Here is a 24,053-nt window from a genome sequence, read left to right on the forward strand (position 1 = left end):
TTAAATGTTGGTGATCAATAGCAATAGTAGATTGTTAACCAAGGGTTGAAAGGCATCCATTTCTGTCGAGGTAGTTTGGCGCTCGAACGCAGTGAGAGCGCCAATAGTCCGAGACAGAAATGGTGCCTTTTACCCGAGTTAAACACTCTACTTTTCATATCGAATGCGAGGAAACCAAACAAGACAAGGCAATTTCGCAAAATCAGTAATGGAAGTAAGTACCTAATAGATCTACGGCCATGATTTATTTTCCTTAGGACTTACTTGCAATCGGAGACTTTACATGTGTGAAGATTAATAACCCCTAGCGAAAATTATTTAGATTGCAATATTTACGAAACACACATTTTTTAACAAACTGCAGTAATTTTAAAATGATTTGTTCATTATAGTATGAAAATCAGCGGGATTACCTCTTACTTTTTAATTTTATACTTTTTCGTTCTAAAAGCCGCAACAGACTGCCGGACCGCACCACGTAATAACATAATAAAAGTATTTTAAATATTAAATAACAATTTAATTAATAATATAAGTAATTTTTTGCTTGTATTTTATTTTATTTTCATGAATATAGTGCTAAATATCTTTAAAAATCAATTTAATATCGTACAAACGTTTAACTGTGGCTGTATAAGATTCTGCCTTTGCCCATTTACGCAAGTGTAAGGTTTCAAAAAATATTTTTGGTGTATTCCTTTTGGTTCCCGCCTTATGAAATCGAGTAAATAGAATTCAACGAAATAAATCAAGAATAATTTGTTTTTAACAATTCACTTATATCATTTTTTATTAATTAATCTTAAAAAGTAAGAGGCAATCCCGCTGATTTTCATACAATAATGAACAAATCATTTAAAAATTACTGCAGTTTGTTAAAAAATGTGTGTTTTCGTAAATATTGCAATCTAAATGATTTTCGCTAGGGATTATTAATCACACCTGTAAAGTCTCCGACTGCAAGTAAGTCCTAAGGAAAATAAATCATGGCCGTAGATCTATTAGGTACTTCCATTACTGATTTTGCAAAATTGCCTTGTCTTGTTTGGTTTCCTCGCATTCGATATGAAAAGTAGAGTGTTTAACTCGGGTGAAAGGCACCATTTCTGTCTCGGACTATTGGCGCTCTCACTGCGTTCGAGCGCCAAACTACCTCGACAGAAATGGGTGCCTTTCCACCCTTGGTTAACAATCTACTATGAATTCTATATAAGTACATAATAATATTGAAAAATCTCAAGGGAGTCAGAAACGTGCTATGTAGGTACGCTATTAAATATTATGAAATGCGCGCAGTTCTCCTAATTTTATGCATCGTTGTCAGGAGGCTTCCTATAAAATTAACTGAAATACTATAACTATTTTTCTCAAAAATGGACGGCAAAGTCGACTTTGCCGTCTAAAAAATAGGTCGCGAAGCGCGGAGTTTATGGTCAGTCAAAAATTAAAAAGTTAAAAACATTGCAGTCTCGATTTTGGGACTGCAATGTTGCATACAAATTCCATTATTTGTCGAGTTCCAAACTTTTTAAAAGTTCAAATGGCCATATCAAATGAAGGCACAGGCCCATTAAACAGCCAAACAGATGATTAGTACCGCGACTATTTAGTTGTCTCAAATAGGTTGGCGTATTTTCGGCAGAAAAATACACTTCTATTTTTTTATTAAAAAAATAAAAAGGCGGCAAGGGCTTTTCTCTGTGAAAACATATACGTAAGAACGTTGCTTTTGTAAAATGTTTCTATGATATTTATGTTTCTTGCACCATTTTTGAGAAAAGCACTATATATGACTCGGCTGGAAGGCTACTTGCTGACTTCGGATTCAATTAAACGGACTCCCAAGGTCGTCCGTTTAAAACGAATCCTCAGCCTGCAAGTAGCTACTTCCGAGCCTCGACAATAATGTACTAATAAGTTACTTTGGATTACGAGGTATTTACTGCGCAGTCACGCACTGGGGTGAGATCACGGCGCGCCAGCGAGGTTGACTATAAAAGGACCCGATCAACCTCGACCTTCCCGGTTACTGCATTATGCATTAACATGGCTTAGATGTGCAATTTGTGCAAAGAGTCTTACAATATCTGATCGGCTTAATGTGTAAGTTTATTTTTGTAAAATTGACCAGTATTCATTTTTAAAGTTTAAATTATTCTTGAATTATTAACTGTTAACAATGTACATATATGTTTAGCTTTAGCCCAATGGTAGATTAGAAAATGCCTTTAAGTGTTAAGTCCGTTATTCGTACTTTTTACTTCACCATAAAGTTAATAAGTACATATACGAGTATATAAATAAATTTTATGTACAAAGTGACCGATTTTTCAGTTTTTCACCCTGAAATTAAAAATCCTAATAACTTCAATCAATATAAAGCAATGTCTCGTAACTCTTAAATATGAATGTAAACTGCGTAGGCGTCTATTTCCCGTGCTCAGAATCAACCGAGTGTGTAAAGTCACGTTCGATTACTGAAACTTGAGCGCGCTAGGAACGACCACAACATTATGCAGGCAGGATGCTTTCCGTAAGAAGTAATGCTCGATAGTATATTGTTACTGCATAATACAGATGATTAAGTAATCCGTTTAGTTTATTTAATACAAGCTTATTGCCGTGCCGTGTATTTTGCTTGAGTGGGTTCGTCTAATTTTGATATAAAAATTGTTCTTTATTTAATAACAATAAAAACTTATATATAAGAAAGGTCCAAATAGGTCCTTAATTTTATTGGACGTACGGGACGGAGTTACGGACTTGGCGAATGGGGGGCATAGGGCATGGGGCTATTTAGGCGAAATAAAGTGTAACTGCCCGATTCGAACTTTAAGATACTTCAATTAATAGATCTAGAAACGATATGGATTAGATGTGTCGGTGTCAAAAGTAACAGTCACATTTGGCACTTACATATCTCATCCATATCGTTTCTAGCACTATTAACTGACGTATCTTAAAGTTCGAATCGAGCCGTAAGAGTTTTCCGTCACGATCATTTTTTAACTTCGTTCCAACCGAGTGTAACATGAAAATAATTTCCACACATGTGGTGTGAAAAGCAGTAGGTACTTATGTGAAAAAAGTGTAAGAGTTTTCCGTGACGAGTCCTTCACTACCCTTTCTCAACTTGGTTCCAAACGAGTATTCCACAAAACTCACGCTTTTTTTTTCTAAATTATCATTTAGGTTCTGGCTGAACGGTTCACATAACATAAATTTCAACATCCTACTTCCCATCCCGTCAAAAACACCCTGTATTACATTATTTTCTTACGTACGCTAACATTAGCTTAAATATCTATGTAGGTTTAGGTCCATGATTCGTGGGTGGATCATCCCGTATTTTCATCTTGCGTTCTCCCTACCTACTAAATATTTCTTAGTATTTTGTATTGATATACGCGTCTCATGTCTCAAGGAATTCCATCCTAGTGTTAAATCTGCCAAGCGCATCCAGGCTCGTGTGGTGTGGCACAATGGTGGTCAGGTTACCCGTCGGACCGGTTCCTGCACTCATTCTGGAAACACCACTTATGTAGGCGTTAGGTAGATGTAGCGCGAGCCATTCGCTATTTTGTGCCCTATTTATAGCCGGACTTAGATCTTGACTTTACATCGACATGTTTATGCAAAAATAACGCATACGTGAGTGTTACATATTGTTATAAAGCTTGTCACATCTAGACGTACCCCGTGCTGATTATTTGTATTACATGAATTTCGTGGACATATAATGCTTGCACATTGCACATGTATAGTAGATTGTTAACCAAGGGTTGAAAGGCACCCATTTCTGTCGAGGTAGTTTGGCGCTCGAACGCAGTGAGAGCGCCAATAGTCCGAGATAGAAATGGTGCCTTTCACCCGAGTTAAACACTCTACTTTTCATATCGAATGCGAGGAAACCAAACAAGACAAGGCAATTTCGCAAAATCAGTAATGGAAGTACCTAATAGATCTACGGCCATGATTTATTTTCCTTAGGACTTACTTGCAATCGGAGACTTTACATGTGTAAAGATTAATAACCCCTAGCGAAAATCATTTAGATTGCAATATTTACGAAAATACTCATTTTTTTACAAACTGCACTAATTTTAAAATGATTTGTTCATTATAGTATGAAAATCAGCGGGATTGCTTATTACTTTTTAATTTTATACTTTTTCGTTGTAAAAGCCGCAACAGACTACCAGACCGCACCGCGACCTTGGTGCGCCGCACCACGTAATAACATAATAAAAGTATTTTAAATATTAAATAACAATTTAATTACTAATATAATAATTTTTTATCTTGTATTTTATTTTATTTTCATGAATATAGTGCTAAATAACTTTAAAAATCAATTTAACATCGTACACACTTTTAACTGTGGCTGTATTAAGATTCTGCCTTTGCTCATTTACGCAAGTGTAAGGTTTAAAAAATATTTTTGGTGTATTCCTTTTGGTTCCCGCCTTATGAAATCGAGTAAATAGAATTCAACGAAAGAAATCAAGAATAATTTGTTTTTAATAATTCACATACATCATTTTTTATAAAAAAAGGATCAACGTGGGATTAGTAAAATTAATCAATTACCAATTGTTCCAGGCGAGGAAATAAAGACACTATTTTTCCATTTTGTTTCCGCCCAGTTGTTCGTGGGACGGGGACGCAGAGGAGTACACCACTTTTCTGCACTAAAGCATAAACGTATTACTTTCTGCGCACCTTTTAGAACAACAACGACCCACTTTCAGAGCATGAGATATGAAAATTAATTTATACACCTGGAATTACTCTTTTGATAGGTAAATAAAAACCGCATGAAAAACCGTATAGTAGTTTTTGAGTTTATCGCGAACAAACATACAAACACACTAACAGACAGACGCGGCGGGGGACTTTGTTTTATAAGGTGTTAGTGATTAAATTAATGTAATCTGCGCGTCACGTAAGTAAGGGTCGGTTGCACCAAACTGTTCGTATCGTTAAAGAGTTCGCTAAATTTTTATGCATGGAAAGTTTCATAGTAAAGCTCTGGGGCGCGCCGGCTGACGTTGATCAGTCTATCAAATGTGGTTGGTGCAACTGGCCCTAAATAAGCAGTTATGTTCTGCTTTATCTATGCTGCTGATGCAGCGTCACAAGTTTTTGGAAGAGTGCATTTTCCATCAAACTTACCTTGGATTACTTAATTAAAGTTCAGTAAACAAACAAATAAGATCTGTGTGACGTATAAAGCTGAGGAATATCTTTAGACCCTGCTCACATTCCTCCATATCTAATTAGTTTTTATTGGCAAAAGCTATAGCGCTTAGCATATATTAGCTAAAGTAAAATTCAAATCATGTTAGTGCGACGCCGGCTCGGCACTCCTACATAAAATTTGCCGTTAATTCCAGAAAGTAAGAAGATCTCATGTTACCGAATGTTCTTACTGCCTTCTTCCTTGAGACGCCAGAAATGCACCGCATTACCATAGGAACCGAGATAAAAGACCTATATAACTTTATCAAGCACCCCGAGACACCCTTAATGCGCTGGATATATGGTTGAGTACTTGAGGTTTGGAACGCAGAAGTATTTCTATGTTATTTGAGTTCAATGAACCGAGTCGCAAGGAGTTTGCAGTTTTTATTTCGTGTACATACAAAATAATTATAAGCACAAGATTATAGTTTCTCTTAAATTTATTGGAAATTACAGTGTCATATTATCCTCAATACTATTGCAAAGTATAAGACAAGTATGTACCTACTTATACCGATTTACTTCGCCTTCGCTCCCCATGATGGAACTCTGGAATGCGTGGTAAATTAATTGAAAAGGCATAAAAACAAAAGATAACATACGATATGTTTCTACGATATCGCTGGCCCAATATTACAGGATTCTATGTTTCACTTTTATCGAACTGAAATTTGAACATTGTCATAGTGACATTAAGTCGAATTTCAACTGTCTTCAAAATGTACCTAACATAGAATCCTGTACTATTGGGTCAGCGATATTTCTCCCACCCCCATATTTGCAATAAATAGCAGTAACTACAGTCGTTAAAAAAAGACATACAACCGAATTGATAACCTCCTCCTTTTGAGATTTGGAAGTCGTTTAAAAAGGCAGATGTTACACCACTCAAGGAATACAATGCGTTTCCATATCAATCCTGTAAGTTTGAGGGTACCGTATATACCCATGACAATCCAATGTATGTACCTATACATATACATACGTATGGACTATTCATTTGCCACACACAAGCATCAGTGGTAGCGCGGTCAAGGTGCGGTGCTTTCTAGTGTATTCTAGTAAATATGTATGTGCCTACATATATATACTAATGTAGTCAACCCATTACCTATGTAGCTCAGTGTCGCACGATGTAGCTATTGCCTAACATCATTCGGCTTTTTGAATTCTTTGTTGCGAATACTTGGTACAGAAAATTATTTTTGCGATTGTCAATGGGCGCCCATGCATTAATTACTACATTAGGTGCATTTGACGATTTTTGACCTTAGATTTATGTAAAAAATACAATTGGCTTCATTATTATATTTATTTAAGACTTATAAAATTTAGCCCGCACATTAGGCGATTGATCGGAAAAAAATAGTCTTTGGTTAGTTAAGAACTCTAACAAGTAGGTAGCTAACGGCGGTCCTAATTTCTTCTTTGAAGTAACCTATTTTTTGCAATAAGAGAATAAAATACATTATTTTTGCTGAGACGTCCTCTCCCCACATGAGATTTGGTAAGATTCGGCTTGACCACCTCCCGCTCCCACGAATACCCTAAGTTATATTATTCGACGTCCCCATAGTTTCAAACTCTCCGACCCTTTTCCGTTAAATTAATTTGAGTAGGTATACCTTCCAATATTTACAAAAGGATATTCAGTTTGAAGATTCCTTTCAACGTTCAAACAATTAAAGACGTCCGATATTTGGAAGGGTTCGAAATGGGTCACCGTCTGTTGCACAGTGCCCTGAATTAGGGAGTCAAGGGCGGAAGGCCTTTGGCCTACGAGGTGCGAAGTCACATGTGATTTTCTGCGGGTGAGACAAGGATGGAAAGGACAGCTGACTTTAGCAATGTGTTTAATACAAATTTTAGTTATTTCTTATTTGAAGTTTTTGTAGTCGGGGAAAATTTTTGCAGCATATTCTTTTTTTTATTGTTTATGCACGCCTGGGAGAGGCTCATTATAGTCTATTCCATTCATATAATTGCTAGAGCGACCAAAACACGTGGTGTTTACATTTTTAAAGAAACGAATAGACTGTTAAGAAAAATATCTTAACGACTTTGCATGAGGTATCAAATACTTTTAGAGGGCTGTGACGTTTAAATAACACTTGTACGTCTGTGACATAAAAATCGCTGCAAGTATCTTGGCCTGACTCTATCATATTCCGTGACTCCGTGATAAGTAATCGCTGTAGCAACCAAAAGACAATTTGGGTCAGGCGATGGATCACGTAACTGGTACAATAAGGAGCGGGAATAAGGATATTGTCGTCTTTGTTGCATACTTAGGTACATTAATGTCACAGTGATGATTCATCACTGATGAATGTACTGCGATCGTGATGAAGTCTACACTGAAAACAGCAGTCTTCTTGATGGATGTTTTAAGTAAATACTTACTAGTTGGTGATTGTGTTGTTGTTACTGGAGAAATAAAAGGCAAGTTTCCTTATTGTGAAACAATGTTAATCTACCATCATCATCGCCAAAGGCATAAGGTTCACCATGGACAGTAAAGAGAGTTGCTGTTTGTACGATCCACTTTATCTTGATCACACATTCTCAAACACACCATATGATATAATTCAGTCATATTCTTCAACCCCCTAATGCGTCGGCTCTGCTAGCTGTAGACCTCGCAAAGCCCCATGACTGCGCCATTTTGGAGAATTGTAAAATCAGGGCCGTGTTGCATAATAAACTACAACTAATATTATTAGCGGAACTCCTTTTCTAATTTGACTTATTAGAAAAGGAGTTCCGCTTGTAATATTAGTTGTAGTCTATTATGCAACACGGCCCTGGATCGACAGTAAAAATCTAAGTAAGTACCTAGGTACATAATTATTGAACCTACTTACATCATTTCAAGAGATCATCAGTTGAGAAGAGATCTGTAGAGAATATCCGAACATACGAAAACATTTATGCTTAATCTAAAAGAGAGATTAGCTTCGCTTTTGATTGTTATTAAACCTAGATAAGATACTAATGAATTTGCGAGTTATTTAAACACTAGCTGTTGCCCGCGACTTCGTCCGCGTGGAATCTTATCTTCAACATTTTACATCTTTACCCAAGTAGCATTGCAAGCTGTATATAAGCTGTATTAAAGTTTATTTGTATACTATAAGCTGTACAGTTAGGCTGTACAAAGGCTGTATAAGCGCTTATACAGCCCTTATAAGTAAAAAAAGGGCCCAAATTATACAGCCTTTGGCGTTATTAGAGCTGTAGAGTAGCTGTATAAGCAATACATAAGCTGCATAATAGCTGCATTACAGCTATATTTCGGTGTAACAGGAAACCTTAACACTACATATAATCTCTTATAAGTACGATATAAGAATATAAGTTTTAAATGAGTTATAAGAAAGAATTACAAGAGAATAATAATCATTTAAGAAACTAAAATGTCTTAAACTTGTTCATTCGTAATATATTAATGGCGACAATAAAGTGTTATTGTGGATGGTAAAAGTAAAAGTAAATATTATACAGGACTTGAATGGAATATTACATTATTTGTAAGTGCGGATTATTATTTATTGTGAACCTGTGTATCTTTTCTGGCAAAATATTTACGCGCCTACAAAATAACATAGAGAAACCATAAAGAAAATATCAAAAATCGGTAAAGTTACTGTTTGTTTTTAAGGTTAGAGTATCAAAAATATTTATAAATATTAATTCTAAGGCTAAACAATTTATTTTAGCTGGTAATCATAACACGGCGTTAGTCTTCTAAATATTTGCAAGTATTTCTTTAATTATATTAACAAATACGTTTTTTTTTATTGTAAAATGGCGACAATTTTTAAACAGCCTACAGGATAGTTGGAGAGCATTATAATCTTAGTAGCTGTGCTGTGTAATAAATGGAGTATCTTTTACAGCTTTTGTAATTAAAACAGCTTTATAATAGAATATTTGTATTCGTTTGGCTGTATTTCGGTTCTCCGTACATAAGTTATAATTCTCTTTAGAGATCCGTATAACAAATAAAAAACCTGTACTGTAACTGTCATATATTCCTTTAGTTTTATAATACACTTATTTTCAGAAATCATTACACTACTATACTTATACGAGTGTAAAATTACGCCAAAAGATTGTTATAAGCGACTCTATCAATAATACAGAAAAAAGCTGTACTATAGCTGCCATTTATTCATTTGGTTTTATAATACCCTTACAGACAGAAGTTATACAACTACTATTCTTATAGGAGAGTAAGATTACGCCATAAGAAATAGCTTTAAAACGGGGTTGACAGATACATTTGTACAGCTACAAGTGCCAAGTGATACTACAATACAGCCTGTATACAGCTTTTACGATAAAATTAGCTTGTAGTGTTTCACAACACTTAATGTTTTAAAACGGAGTTGACAGATACTTTTGTACAGCTAAAAGTGCCAAGTGTTACTACAATACAGCCTGTATACAGCTTTTACGATATAATTAGCTTGTAGTCTCTCACAACACTTTTAGTTTTATAGTAGATTTTTTATATTCTGATAAAGCACCCCATCCTTCCGCAGAATCCTTTATAATGATTTTATACAGCTTGAGCTGTATAATGTCTGTAAAGTACCTTTTATACAGCTTAAATCTTTTCTGACACTCTTATACGTCCCTTAAATCACTCTAAGTTCTTAATTGGCTGCTATATTGATGTTGCCGACACTTCCATGCTACTTGGGTAGTACCTATAATTTTCATATCCAAGCAATGTTGAATTTAAGTACTTTTCTTTTTTAGCAAGTTGTATGAAGTTTTAAGTCAAGTGGATTTTGATGTTGGTAGCTGAAATTACTTTTCTTGTATTCTCATAATAGGTACCTATGCCCTTACACAAAGATTCAAGTTCCGCATTCCGCACTCACAAAATATCTGATCTCCATACAAACTTTCAACCCTTTTCTCACCACCTTGGGGGATGATTTTCAAAAATGCTTGAATTAGTTTTCATGTTTATTAATTTATTACCTTTTTTTTCTAAAAAGTTAAAGTTCCTAGCTTAAAATTAAATTTACACCCCAAGACGAATTTTCATCCCCTTTCTTCGGGTAGCCCCCTTAGGGATTGAATTTCCAAAAACGTTGCAATTACTTTTTTTTGTAATCGGCTATTATGTCTTTCTAAGAAGTTTCAAAGCATTTGTAATGGATTCAAACTTTGAACCCCATTTTAACCCTGTTAGGGGATGAATTTCACAAATCGCTGAAATCACTTTTATTGTCTTCTAATAATATCCCCAAATACAAAGATTCAAATCCCGCGCTCGAAAAAAATGCATGATATCCATACAAACTTTCAACCCCTTTTTCACCACCTTAGAGGATGAATTTTCAAAAACGCTGAAATGAGTTTTCTTGTATTTTAATTTAAAACGTTTTTACAAAGTTTCAAGTTCCTAGCTTCAAATAAAATTTGCACCTGAAGACGAACTTTCATCCCCTTTTTAACCCCCTTAGGGGTTGAATTTCCAAGAACGTTACAATTACTTTTTTTTTGTAATCGGCTATTATGCCTTTCTAAGAATTTTCAAAGCATTTGTAATGGATTTAACCTTTGAAACCCATTTTAACCCTGTTAGGGGATGAATTTCACAAAACGCTGAAATTACTTTTATTGTCTTCTAATAGTATCCCCAAATACAAAGATTCAAGTCCCGCGCTCGAAAAAATGTTTGATATCCATACAAACTTTCAACCCCTTTTTCACCACCTTAGAGGATGAATTTTCAAAAACGCTGAAATGAGTTTTCTTGTATTTTAATTTAAAACGTTTTTACAAAGTTTCAAGTTCCTTGCTTAAAATAAAATTTGCACCCGCAGACGAACTTCCATCCCCTTTTTAACCCCCTTAGGGGTTGAAATTCCAAAAACGTTGCAATCACTTTTTTTTGCAATCGGCTATTATGCCTTTCTAAGATGTTTCAAAACCATTTGTAATGGATTCAAACTTTCAACCCCTTTTTAACCCTGTTAGGGGATGAATTTTACAAAACGCTGAAATTACTTTTCCTGTCTTCTAATAATATCCCTAAATACAAAGATTCAAGTCCCACACTCGAAAAAATGTTTGATATCCATACAAACTTTCAACCCCTTTTTCACCACTTTAGGGGTTGAATTTTCCAAAACGCTGAAATTAGTTTTCTTGTATTTTAATAATACATCTTTTAACGAAGTTTCAAATTCGTAGCTCAAAAGAAAACTTTAACCCTATACAAACTTTCATCCCCTTTTTAACCCTGTTAGGGGATGAATTTTACAAAACGCTGAAATTACTTTTATTGTCTTCTAATAATATCCCCAAATACAAAGATTCAAATCCCGCGCTCGAAAAATTTTTTGATATCCATACAAACTTTCAACCCCTTTTTCACCACCTTGAGGGATGAATTTTCTAAAACGCTGAAGTTAGTTTTCTTGTATTTAAATTTGATACTTATTTACAAAGTTTCAAGTTCCTAGCTTAAAATAAAATTTGCACCCGAAGACGAACTTTCATCCCCTTTTTAACCCCCTTAGGGGTTGAATTTCCAAAAACGTTGCAATAACTTTTTTTTGTAATCGGCTATTATGCCTTTCTACGAAGTTTCAAAGCATTTGTAATGGATTAAAATTTTCAACCCCTTTTTAACCCTGTTAGGGGATGAATTTTACAAAACGCTGAAATTACTTTTCCTGTCTTCTAATAATATCCCTAAATACAAAGATTCAAGTCCACCACTTGAAAATTTTTTTGATATCCATACAAACTTTCAACCCCTTTTTCACCACCTTAGGGGATGAATTTTCGAAAACGCTGAAATTAGTTTTCTTGTATTTTAATAATATATCTTTTTTGCGAAATTTAAAATTCGTAGCTCAAAAGAAAACTTTAACCCCATACAAACTTTCATCCCCTTTTTAACCCCCTTAGGGGTTGAATTTCTCAAAATCGCTTCTTATCTCTTGTACACTTTATAAATGCAATCTGGTGTGCAAATTTCAACTTTCTGGCTTTTGCAGTTTCGGCTCTGCGTTGATGAATCAGTCAGTCAGTCAGTCAGTCAGCCAGTCAGGACACTTGCATTTATATATATAGATTGATACGTGAGTTGACAGGACTTATATAAAAATGTAAACAAAGCTAGCTTGCATTTGCATCCACTTAGGGACTTTTCCAGGTAATGTCATTACAAACACTTGACGATTGAGTAGTTATGACTATGGATTCGTAAAGTGATCTTGAAGATCAGTATTGATGATCGATTTGATATTGTTTTATATGATCTATGCTGTTGTTATTTTGTCGGCTAATTGAGGCTAATTCAATGCCTTTCTATAAAAGTGACATTGAATTATGATAAAAAATCGTTTCGGAAAGTACCTCCTACGTCTTTTTCTGCAAACCTAAGGCGAATGTAAGCGTCTTCGTGACTGGCGACTATAAAACCCGATACCATCTGAGCAACTATGACGGGGTCGAAAATGGGGTGGAACCAATAGGGGTAGGTAGGTAGGGCCACGATTAAGTAAATATAGGTCATCTTGAATTTGGTTAGGTGCTTACATGCATGTATAATTGCATTTAAAACTGACACACTTAACTTATACCTACATTCATGTACATTCTTATACTCATAAGCAATTCTCAGGATAAATAGGTAGGTACCTACCTTTTTGAATTATTCGCTTTTATATTTATTTTCACCTATCCTGGTGTGCTTTGTGTCTGTAATCAATTCATGTATGTTTGACCCACTTATCAGTTTCCCATTTAGCTGAAATTTGGCATTTAGGACAGCACAATGTTAAATTATATAACACAATCAAGCTGGATTGATCATGGAGTCCAAAGGTAGCTAGGAAAATGAATACATATACGAGTAGGTATAGTATAGGTACATATATGGTACCTACCTACATATACGTGTTTTGTATCAGTGAACTCGGTTTCTTATCTGTTAATTCGTTTTCGTTACATCACCAAGGACCAAGTTCAAGCATGATTACGATAATATTGCATTCGAAAGATAACCGATTCGCTACTGGACTACTTTTAAAACTATAATTATTTGATTTTAACATACCTAACTTGCGTGTCACATTATTATTATAACTTGTATAGGTTCACACGAAATTCCTGACTGAGGGCCCGATTCGGATTTTGAAATAGATGTCTTTTAGACATCACCAAGATACAATAACGATATGTTTAAGATCTAACCTGTCAAATTTGACATTTGCGCGATTTTGAACGATTTCCACATGGCTTTGGAGATCAAATTCACATCTAATAGATCTCTTACTCTATCTAACGTAAAAGTGACATTGGTTGCCCGAATTGCGCTGCAAAAGAGAACTAGTTGATATCTAAACTATAACATATCTATAGAATGGATATAGTACCGTGTCGTCTCTTGTGAATATATTGAAGTTCGAATACGGCAGTAAATGTCTGACTGGTTTGGTTGTAATATGAAAAAACTAGTACTACCTAAAAGTGGCCAAGATAAACTAAAAGTGTCCTCTGGTTCTGAAGCAACCTACCACCAACCTAGAACCAGATCAAAGGAAAAGCTCTGTCTGCGAGCCGTCTGCACGTGTTCGCATGCGCAGAAGCCTCCGCTGCACTCACTCGCGAGCCTCTTAGTATCGAGCGAACCTCCGAGCGGTGAGGTCATGTCGCCATGGCCGACGGTCGCGACTCCCCGTCGCAGAGCAACCTCCGCGACCGCGTTAAATATTACGAAAAAGTATGGTCAGGACAGGCGGTCGACACCGTCGACGCCGCCATCGATGTAGAAGAGATAGAGAGGAGGATAGAGCAGCGTAAACGTCAGACGGAATCCCCAAAAATCGAAGTTAAACTAAAACATACGCGAGATACGGAATCTCCAACCAGGAGCTACGAAAGTCAGCTCCCAAGTTATTCGTTAAGACATGTTGAGTCAGAGGAGGAGGTCAGGTTTAAGTTCGATAAAGTAACGGTTAAGAGGACAGTTGAGTACAGTAGTGATGTGGAGAGACCAGAGTCGCCACTGGAGTGGTACTCCGAGTACAGGCACCAGAATCTTCACTCCGCGTCGAGAAAGGAATATGTGAGGAGCAGATCGGAGTATGATTCTCATATTGCTGAAATTAGAGGTAGGACTTTGACAATTCTTCATACATAGTAGTAGTAGGGTAGTAGACAAATGTATAAAATATAAACAATAACACACACGCAGGTATCTTGGCTGCCTGGATTTTCATGAAATATTATAAGACAAATACTAAATAGGTAGTATAGGTATATATAACAATAACTGGTCCACCAGTGGTTGTTGTGGAAAAGTTGGAAAACTTACATGAAATGAAAGGAAAGCGAAGTGAAAATTAATTTTACCGAAATTAGATTTTAATGCCGTTCAGGTAAAAATTTCAGGAGAACGATTATTATACAATACTTGACAATACCTATATAATTATGTACTTAACTTACCTAGTCGAGATAATAAAAATGGAGATTTTCGTATGTTGTAAAAATACGCTCTACCTACTGGAAAAAGATCAGGCCTGATACCCAGATACTAGGATTTTTCACTTACCGTGTATTTTCAGTGACTCAGTATGAGTCATTCATGAGGAACATGGGTCAAATATAGTGATGTACCGACTATTGATTTGGCCGACTAGCCGACTAATCGGCGCTCGAGTGGCCGATTAGTCGGCCGACTAGTCGGCTAGTCGGCCAGATCATTAGTTTCGTATAAGTTCAGATGAAAAACAATAGTTTTGCTCTTTTGGTTGCGCTATTCATATTTTAGCTTGGCTAAAAGGTGTTCTCTACAGGTTCAAAGACCTATCACAAGAATCCTCGTTCAATTTCTGTGTTTCTTTTATTTTGCGATCCTGAGCAGACCGTCAGTAGGTACAACTTGTAGGAGGTATTCCAAGGCTCTATTTCTCGTACGTAGTCGCCAGTGGTCAGCGTCTTTACGAGCAACGTGCCCTGTTTATAAGTCTCTAAATTTTGCAATAACATTAATAGTTCCCCATGGCTCCGCCATAAAAAAAAAACAAAAACTGAATTATAATATAATCCTTTAAGTATGGAACTTGGCCATGAAATTACACGAGAATTAGTTGAGATCGACCTATAGAGGAAAACACCAGCCCACCACCATACGATAACGATCAAACGGTCAATTATATGAACAAAAGTTTTCACACCTGAATAGGTATTTTGGTAAAATAAAACAAATGGTAAATATTGACTGTTGGTTCCTTTTTTTCTGTTTTTCTTTCACTAATAAAGTGCCGACTAATCGGCCATTTTTGCCGACTAGTCGCCGACTAATCGCCGACTACAAATGTGGCCGGATAGTCGGCTTTCCCGACTAGTCGGCGACTAGTCGGTACATCCCTAGTCAAATATAATCCAGTTAGTTAATCCAATCGGTAGTTCGGGTCAGAATTAGGTTAAAGAGGCGTCTATGCAGTTGTGGTAATTCTAAAAAACTAAAAATCATTTGAAGCTCTACACGAAAAAAAAATTACCCTCCCATAGAACATCCTTCCCATGGACCAGCCAAAATGTATATGACAGCCAATTTTTCCCGATTTTGGGGTTGGTCCCATAGTAACAGTTGCTCAGTAAGTATAATCCCATAACCTCTCTGGCAACGGAAATGAAGTTATTTTTTAGCCAACCTGTATAAGGCGTAATAACATAGGTAATACAATGTTAGTTAGCTGCCTAAGTTTGCCATTGGCCCTATTTCTATTGGATGTGTCACAATTACCTGTTCACTCTGCGGTCAGTTTAACCGACTACGTAACGTATTTACTATGCTGCTAAAGGTGATGATGTCAGAATACCGACGATAATTCATTCACGTTCGTTGATCATAAACAACAATACCAACCTATTTTATTACATTTGTAGAAACTTAATTATGAAAGTATTTTAACAGATGTATGACACGTACCTAATTATTTTCAAGCATAAACATCTTTGTTTTTAGGGTTCCGTACCCAAAGGGTAAAAATGGGCCTCTATAGACTTCGCTGTCCTTCTGTCTGTTCGTCTGTTTGTCTGTCGCCAGACACTCATGAAACGTGATAGCTAGGCAGTTGAAATTTTTACAGATGATGTATTTTTACTACTAAAAATACTAAAAAAAGAATAAAATAAACATTTAAGTTGGGCTCTCGAACGTGATTTTTTCGCCGTTTTTTGCGTAATGGTACGGAATCCATCGCGCGCGAGTCCGAGAGACAAACCCTACATAAATAGGTACCGCCACTTTATTTGCGACATTACTACAGAGCCTATTATACATATAACTAGCATTTATAATATAGAAACACCTAATGTCAAACGGGCGTGACCTTGGCAGAGGATAAACAACTATGTAATACCTAAATTCGGCGTTTACAACGATCGTTAAATGGTTTCAAGATCACAACGCTAACATAATGCAGTCCAAACAAGATAAGTTTATAAAAATAGGAAAGTTTATACTTGACTTACTGGCAGGGGCATTGATGATAATTTGAATCATTTCTGAAAAGTGAGTTACTTACTTAAATAATTATAGTCTACGTGTTGTACTATGTACATGTACCTACTTAAGTTGTAGGTATATTTCACATATTAGGCAAGCTGCGTAAAGAAACAAAAAAAGTTAGTCATTATTTCATTATTCCTGTGCCTATGATAAATAACATGAATTGTTTTAATTTTTTTACGGAGGTCGTTTCAGAAAATCACTCGACCTATTTATTTGACAACTGATAAATACCTATGTCGGTCGGGCATTCATAATTAGATAATTAATATAATTATAGAGTTTCCCCTAATAATAAAATAAAGTTAGTTTAAGTCATAAATAAACTTATATTTTAAATATACCTGCCTTGTGGCTTTATATCAGTAGACGTGACTAAAACTCAAACTAAATTCCAATAACATTACGAATACCTAGTACCTATATACTTACTACAAGTAAACAGAATATACATCATTTACCTACTTGTATATTTATATCCTTAATGTAATATTATAAATTCTTAGAGGATGCCTCAAAATTTTGAATGACATCATTTCCAGTCATGCTTTTGTAGATATTTAATTTTGAGTAGGTACTAAAATGAGAATAGTTGATGATAATATAAAGATAATGTTCGTATTATGATTTCTGCAGTTTGTAAGATATGGCCAGATTAGACCTTTATCAGATTTGGATTTTTAAAACATATGTTTCACGGACATTAAACATTGATAACTTTTAGTAGTTTCTGTACTTTTACCATTCGTGTTGTCCTCAATACTTTTGAGGATATTATGAGAGATGTGTATGATACTCCCTTTAAATAATGCATACAACATAATAGTCATAATTTTAGTGAATTAAATTAGGCATCCAACCTGATTATCCAATGTCAATTACGGTGGTTGTACCTGGTGGAACAGTCAACAGCTCTGACGCCTCTGACACATTCTTTCTTGCATAGCGCTAACTCCAACATAGATGGATCAAGAGGATACTTATACGAGTAGGTTTTCTAGTACATCATATCAACTGCCAGTGCCGCATTGGCTTATACAGTCACGAGAGACGTTGTTTCCTCGCTTACGGACGCTGCATAAATCATCTGTCAAGATGTTAAAAGCCTGATCATGATGATACCATATCTCGTAAACATGGTAGAAAAAATGTATGGAAGCTTCTATTTACATTTTCCTTATCACAAAATACTAATGTACACATATTATCATTGCATTTTCACACCAATCGTAATGCCCTGTTTATAGCACACGTTCTTACGATGTGCTGCATAAATTTGCCTCGTGACGGGCATACGCATGATGTCACTGCCCGGACAGGGCTTAAATGTTTAATTCAACTCTTACTCATGCTACAATATCATATCCAAAGTTCGCGCCAACGGTTGCCAAAAGAGTTAATCAAAAATAAGTCGTACTAAAAATATACATTACCTTATTTTTTAGCCAATGACTTATTAGTAATGGATACTCGTGAATAAAATACACGGAGAAGATATAAACATAAAAGTTTTATTCCCAGAGCGTATACATATTATCTAATGTACTGTCTCTTCCGAAAATCGTTTTTTCCATATTGATATTTTTTCCATTCGCAATTTTTACCATTGTACTTTTTCTCGATAGCATCCTTTTCTGAAATCATATTTAACCATTCGCATGTTTTCCCATTATTTTAATTTTCCAATAGCTTAATTTTCTAATAGGTTTTCTAACCATTCGCATAATTTCCCACTATATTTTATTTGTTTATAATCACGGCATAGATAGGTGCGACGACGAGCGAAGCGAGGAGGAGTGTGTTACCGACTAATTATATTGTACGATATTGATTTACAAAAAGAAGTTATTTTTTAGTTAGTGTCTCGTATATTATAATAAGAATACATATCCAAATTATGCGAATGGTTAGAAAACCTATTAGGAAAATAAGCTACTGGAAAATAAAATGAATGGGAAAATATGCGAATGGTTAGAAATGCTTTCGGGAAAGGAAGCTATCGAGAAAAAATGAAATGGTAAAAATTGCGAATGGCAAAAATATCAATCTGGAAAAAACGATTTTCGGAAGAGACAGTACACATACACACTCGCCCAAATATAATTATTCTTATTAGCGCGCCTTTTAAGTGTGACTTACTTAGGTAAGGTAAGTACCCCTATTAACGAGGGGGTTAAGCAACTTTTACAAAGACAGCCAAAAATGAAATATAAGCTGGCTCTGTATGAACAAAGACATATTTTTTTATGATAGTTTGTATATCGAAATTTATATTTCATTGGTTTTTTTATTTGTTTTGGCCAATTGTATAGAAAAAAATAATTATTAAAACCAAAATGTCGAAATCGCCTATTACCGTGGTAATTGATCATTGTTACCCAAATACCGCGGATAAGGGTTCCTTTTTACGAGGGTAGATAAACCCATCGCATTTTTAGTTCCTTATTTATATACCTACTTATATTTATTTGACAATAGTAGTTAAATAAATAATAGGGATTATATTTAATCTCATTTCCAATCATTACATTCAATTAATTTTTTTTTTCTTTAAAGAAACAATAGGATTTTTAGTAATAAAACATGAAAATTAATTCCTTTGAGCCTGCGCCTACTAACTACACTTAGATAATAGATATGTGGTCGTATCAAAAATACATGCTGTATAGGAGTATGTACATAATATTTATAAATTATATAGACGGACAAGAAATTGTAGAAATTAAAATGCCGGTCTACATAAGGGGACACCTTACACAGACCGACATAGCCCCAAACTATGCAAAGCTTGTACTATGGATACAAGGCGACGATATACATACATACCAACTTATATACATAAATACGTACTTATTATACATAAAAAACACCCATGACTTAAGAACAAATATCTGTGTTCAACACACAAATAAATGCCCATCAACATCCAAGGATACAAGATATAGGAAATCAAATATTAAAAAAAATAAAAAAAAATATTTATACAAAAGGTTAATGGTATATAAAATCATACAAAAATAGCATAAATATATTAAAATATTTTAATCTAAAAGACCTCCGCGGGTTGTACCGGGTGCAAAGGTGCCCATCACACTTGCCGCGTTACCAGGTTAAAATAAATTAATATTGTATGTTTGTGTATTATATGTTCTAATTAAAATAATACAATAGGTTTTATGATAATTATATTATGAACCTATTTGTTTCCTACCAAAGTTGTAGGTAGTCGGTATTAGGTTCCCATACATCTTATTACCGAGTGATGTAATGGTTTCTAAGAAAACCTCCAGTTAAGTACTTAAAATTGTAGTCAAAATTAAGAGTTCTTGAATAGATTTCATACCACGTTAATAGCTCTTTAGCTTTATAGATGGTTAAATATTTCAATAACATCAAAAGTTATGAAAATGTGTATCTACATATGAAAGTACAATCCTTTGAACTTAAAATACCGTTTCCGCTATTAACGAGGTATACCTCGAAATTAGGAACCACACCAAAAAATGGAACCAAACACCGAGGTTTTGCAATTCCTATTTTTTACTATTGGCAAGCAAATGTTTACAAATTGAGTATTTGGGAACCATAAATATCAAAAATCAGAATAGATATAAAGTCTTAGTCTTTCTATAATATTCACCATTATAATGAAAATCACTAAATAAAATTCGCGTTTGCTTACTTCAGGTGTTGCGCGTTAGTATGGAGCATTCAAATAATGCGCCCCCGATGAGTTAGTTTACGGTTTTCGAATTATTTACTTAGTGTTTCTTTACTAGTGCTATACTTATTCGATAGTCAAAAGAGAAGGCTTTATTTGTGTGTACTTAAATTTAAAAAAAGTCAATTGGCTTTCTTATAAAACGCCTTTTTGTACATACCGCGGTAATCACTGCCGATTTTAATGGGCTCGTTAATAGGGGTACTTACCTTACTTCAAATTCTTCACACCTTGCTACCTAAACACATTAGATATGTACATCATGTATCCATTCCGTAATACTTATTATCTTCACGAATCTGTTCAACTTAGAGCAGTAGGTATAGTCGTAGACAATGCCAATTGTTCGGCTAGACTGCTTCCGCGCCACAGGTGATACTCGACATTACTCGTAAGATAGAACAGCCTTGCGTTTTATTTTGTAAACTTGAACGTTAGTGTTACTCGCCTGTGAAATTTGTTGAAATACGTAAATACCTGTGGCGGAGCGTCGATAGAACTCGATTTACACCGGCTTGTCTGATTTGACATACTTAATTCACACATATTTTTGCAGCAGAGTATTAGGTTTACCAATTTTCCAACCGTTTCGTACTGCCGGCACTGAAAGTATTCGCCTAACATATAAACTAAACTACTAAACTAAATTTCTAAATACAACATAATATTCAGTAGTTAAATAGTCATGAGCGATGAATTCTAGTTACGAAACTTATTCGATCCAGGCATGATGTTTTCCGAAATGAAATCCCTAATTTTATGCACGATAGAACCAAAGCTATTTTTCCAGGTAATATCCGTCATAACTCCATGAAATTATTAGTCACAGTAGCCGTACGAATACTAACTGGTAACGATAACCACTAAAGTTCATGGCTGCAGTGCTTTTACACAGCGACACACGCATTTACGAATCACGTATGTCTATAGGCTGATAATGAGATGCATTGTTGTTTTGTTTGCCATAAAACAGAACTTCTGTCGTCCGAATCCACTCATACGCGAGAAATTTATATGGCTATTAACCTCTATGTAATTATACAATTACATATACTTTACGCGTCCATATTCTCAATTAATTGTAACTTCCACGTTCGTTGCGGACGATCTCTACACCATTATTATTTTATGATAATTCCTTATTAATTATAATAATCGTATTAGTTTGTCACAAATGATGAATCATTTGAGACTAAAAAGTGCCAGGGAAAAAACAAGAAGCAAGTGAAACAGCGTATTAGTAGGTGGAATTTGAAAAGTAGTTGATCAGTTAAATGGACTGAGTAAGTCCATTCTCAGTGCAAATAAAAATGTATTAGAAATCACGGTAGCATTTTCCCTTCTCTTATATGGATATTTGCCACCGGTAAAAACTTAGAAGTCACACATTGACATGTTTCTTGGACATTGTGAGACGTGAGACCGTGATAAGAGTAAAAAATCTGTTGCCTGTTTTAATTAATAGTTGCTCATTCCTTACCCTAGAAAGATTATAGGGTACCCATTGCACTGAGCCTCCACATAATGTTAAAAATAGCTAATCGATAGCGTTAAGTAATGAAACAGACAATTAGTATCTACATATGTGTCGGCGTGAATAATGAGATGATGTCACCGGTTATCAACGGGTCGAGATTTTGGTGTTATCATACGGATAGAACTTATTTTTCCACTTCAATATTACATTTAATTGTCTGTAGGCATTCAAGTTTTTACGAGTGAACTAGGCCCATAGTTTTCACTTTCTAATTTGAAAACGGTTTTGATGCAAACAAATTACTAAATTTAATAAGTAATACAAGATCAGCAAAGGCTGACTGATACACATGACATGATATTCTGAGAAATTGTAAAGATACCTGTAGAAGACCTTGAATGCGAATTACAAATTAGCACCATCTTGCTATTTAGTCTGCAAACACTTAAATTGGTTATTACTCTGCTAATACTGCATACTTACCTATGTGTACTTACTATAATATAATATACACGTAGTGACTTCAGTTTTTTTGCATAATTCGACAATAAAAACTCCATAAAATCTGCACAATGTTACAAAACCTTACGTTATATATTAGTAAAATTGTCTACGGTTTCCTTAGTCTAAAAGGAAATAATACCTGCCGCAAACAACCGCACCAAATATACCGAACCCGTCGATGCCTACTTTTATTGCGTTTTGCATTCTTGGACGACGCGCGTCGGCTCGGGGACTGCACTAAGGTCAAATGTGTTTTCTCAAAAGTCTACTTAGATATATTCAATTTAAAGTTCAATTTGTATCAACGCTAAGTATTACGTATTATTGCAATGCTTATGTGCGTTTGTTGTTGCCGTTTATCGATGAGACAAACACAGCGAAATGTTATTTTGGCTAATTAGTTTGCGTTAAGAAAATATATCGTTCTACAAACAAATACTAGTAATCCGTTTTTAAAAGTGACGTTAAATTTTCTATACGAAGGCCGATAATTTTTCTGTAATGTGCCCGGTATAATTCTCTGCGCATATATTGGGTAATATTAATAATATTAGTCTTCTAATCTTCCTGGTAATTTTTACTCATGGAAAAGATTTCCAGGAGGATTTTTGCATTGGCACGTGTCACGTGGCACTGTGCACTAATTAGGTATATATAACAGTTTTTTGGCAATTCATTTACTTACTAAAATACTTCAAAATAGCTTGCCATTATTTTCTGGTCTTCATCAGCAGGTTACACTTTACCAACGTCGATTTTCGAGAGCAAGTACACGAAATACTAAAAAAAATCACATTATGCGTGCCTAAAATATCTGAAGAGACTCATTATACCCTTTAAAAACTATTTTTGTTATTTACAGTCCAGCTGTCGAGAATTCGGGGAACATATCTATATAAAAACAGCAAAAAAATCAAAGAAAAACAAAATTAGAATCGTGCTTCTTCTTACTGAATTCTGTTAATAATCATTATCTATCGTGTCGCAGCCGTAGTCGTCCCATTACCTATATGTACCTAACTACAGTATGCCTGTTTACTACCCAGCTTTTGGATGAGGTTAAATAATGACTAATAATTATGCAAATTTTATTAGTCTCGTATAGTAGTTTAGTTCCCTACAAATTCCATTTCGTTATTTATTCTATCTCACCCCATTATAAAGCATAACATTTGTGGATAGGATATTTACATAAATATTTATTTCTCCAATATGCTCGAAAATGTTCACCTTACTGTAGCAAAAATACTACGGGAAGTTCTTCGTTAATGTCAAACTCTAATTAAAAATCATCAAACTATCGCTGTCCTGTTCTAGCGGACGGGAAGTAAAAAAACACTACAGTAATAACTTATTACTGTAGTGTTTTTTACTTTTTAATAATAAAAAACGCAAACGGCCAATTATTATTGCCGCGAGCCGCTTCTACACGACCCGATCAGCTATCATTTCACGTGTATGATCGTGCGAATACTGCTTAATAAAATCAAAGATTATTTTTATATTTTTTTTAAATCTCATCCGTGTTCATAAAGCTTATATAGTTTGTC

At 35.0% G+C, this 24,053-nt stretch overlaps 2 protein-coding genes across 10 annotated transcripts in view; one reads left to right on the forward strand and one right to left on the reverse strand.

The window, feature by feature from the left end:
• Positions 1–24,053, forward strand: part of LOC134665398 (muscle-specific protein 300 kDa) — a 204,405-nt gene that overhangs the window by 45,158 nt on the left and 135,194 nt on the right. For 2 of the 9 annotated variants that reach the window (XM_063522363.1, XM_063522388.1), the window contains exon 1: positions 13,922–14,393. The exons of the other annotated variants lie outside the window; for them this stretch is intronic. In XM_063522363.1, the coding sequence (XP_063378433.1) occupies positions 13,937–14,393 (457 nt within the window). In that variant the 5' untranslated portion in view covers positions 13,922–13,936. Of the gene's footprint in view, positions 1–13,921; positions 14,394–24,053 lie in introns of those variants that run through there. 9 annotated transcript variants of the gene reach the window in all.
• Positions 1–24,053, reverse strand: part of LOC134665842 (protein croquemort-like) — a 407,398-nt gene that overhangs the window by 11,986 nt on the left and 371,359 nt on the right. The window lies entirely within an intron of this gene.

Source organism: Cydia fagiglandana, chromosome 1, assembly GCF_963556715.1.
Source record: "Cydia fagiglandana chromosome 1, ilCydFagi1.1, whole genome shotgun sequence".
NCBI classification, from domain to species: Eukaryota; Metazoa; Arthropoda; class Insecta; order Lepidoptera; family Tortricidae; genus Cydia; species Cydia fagiglandana.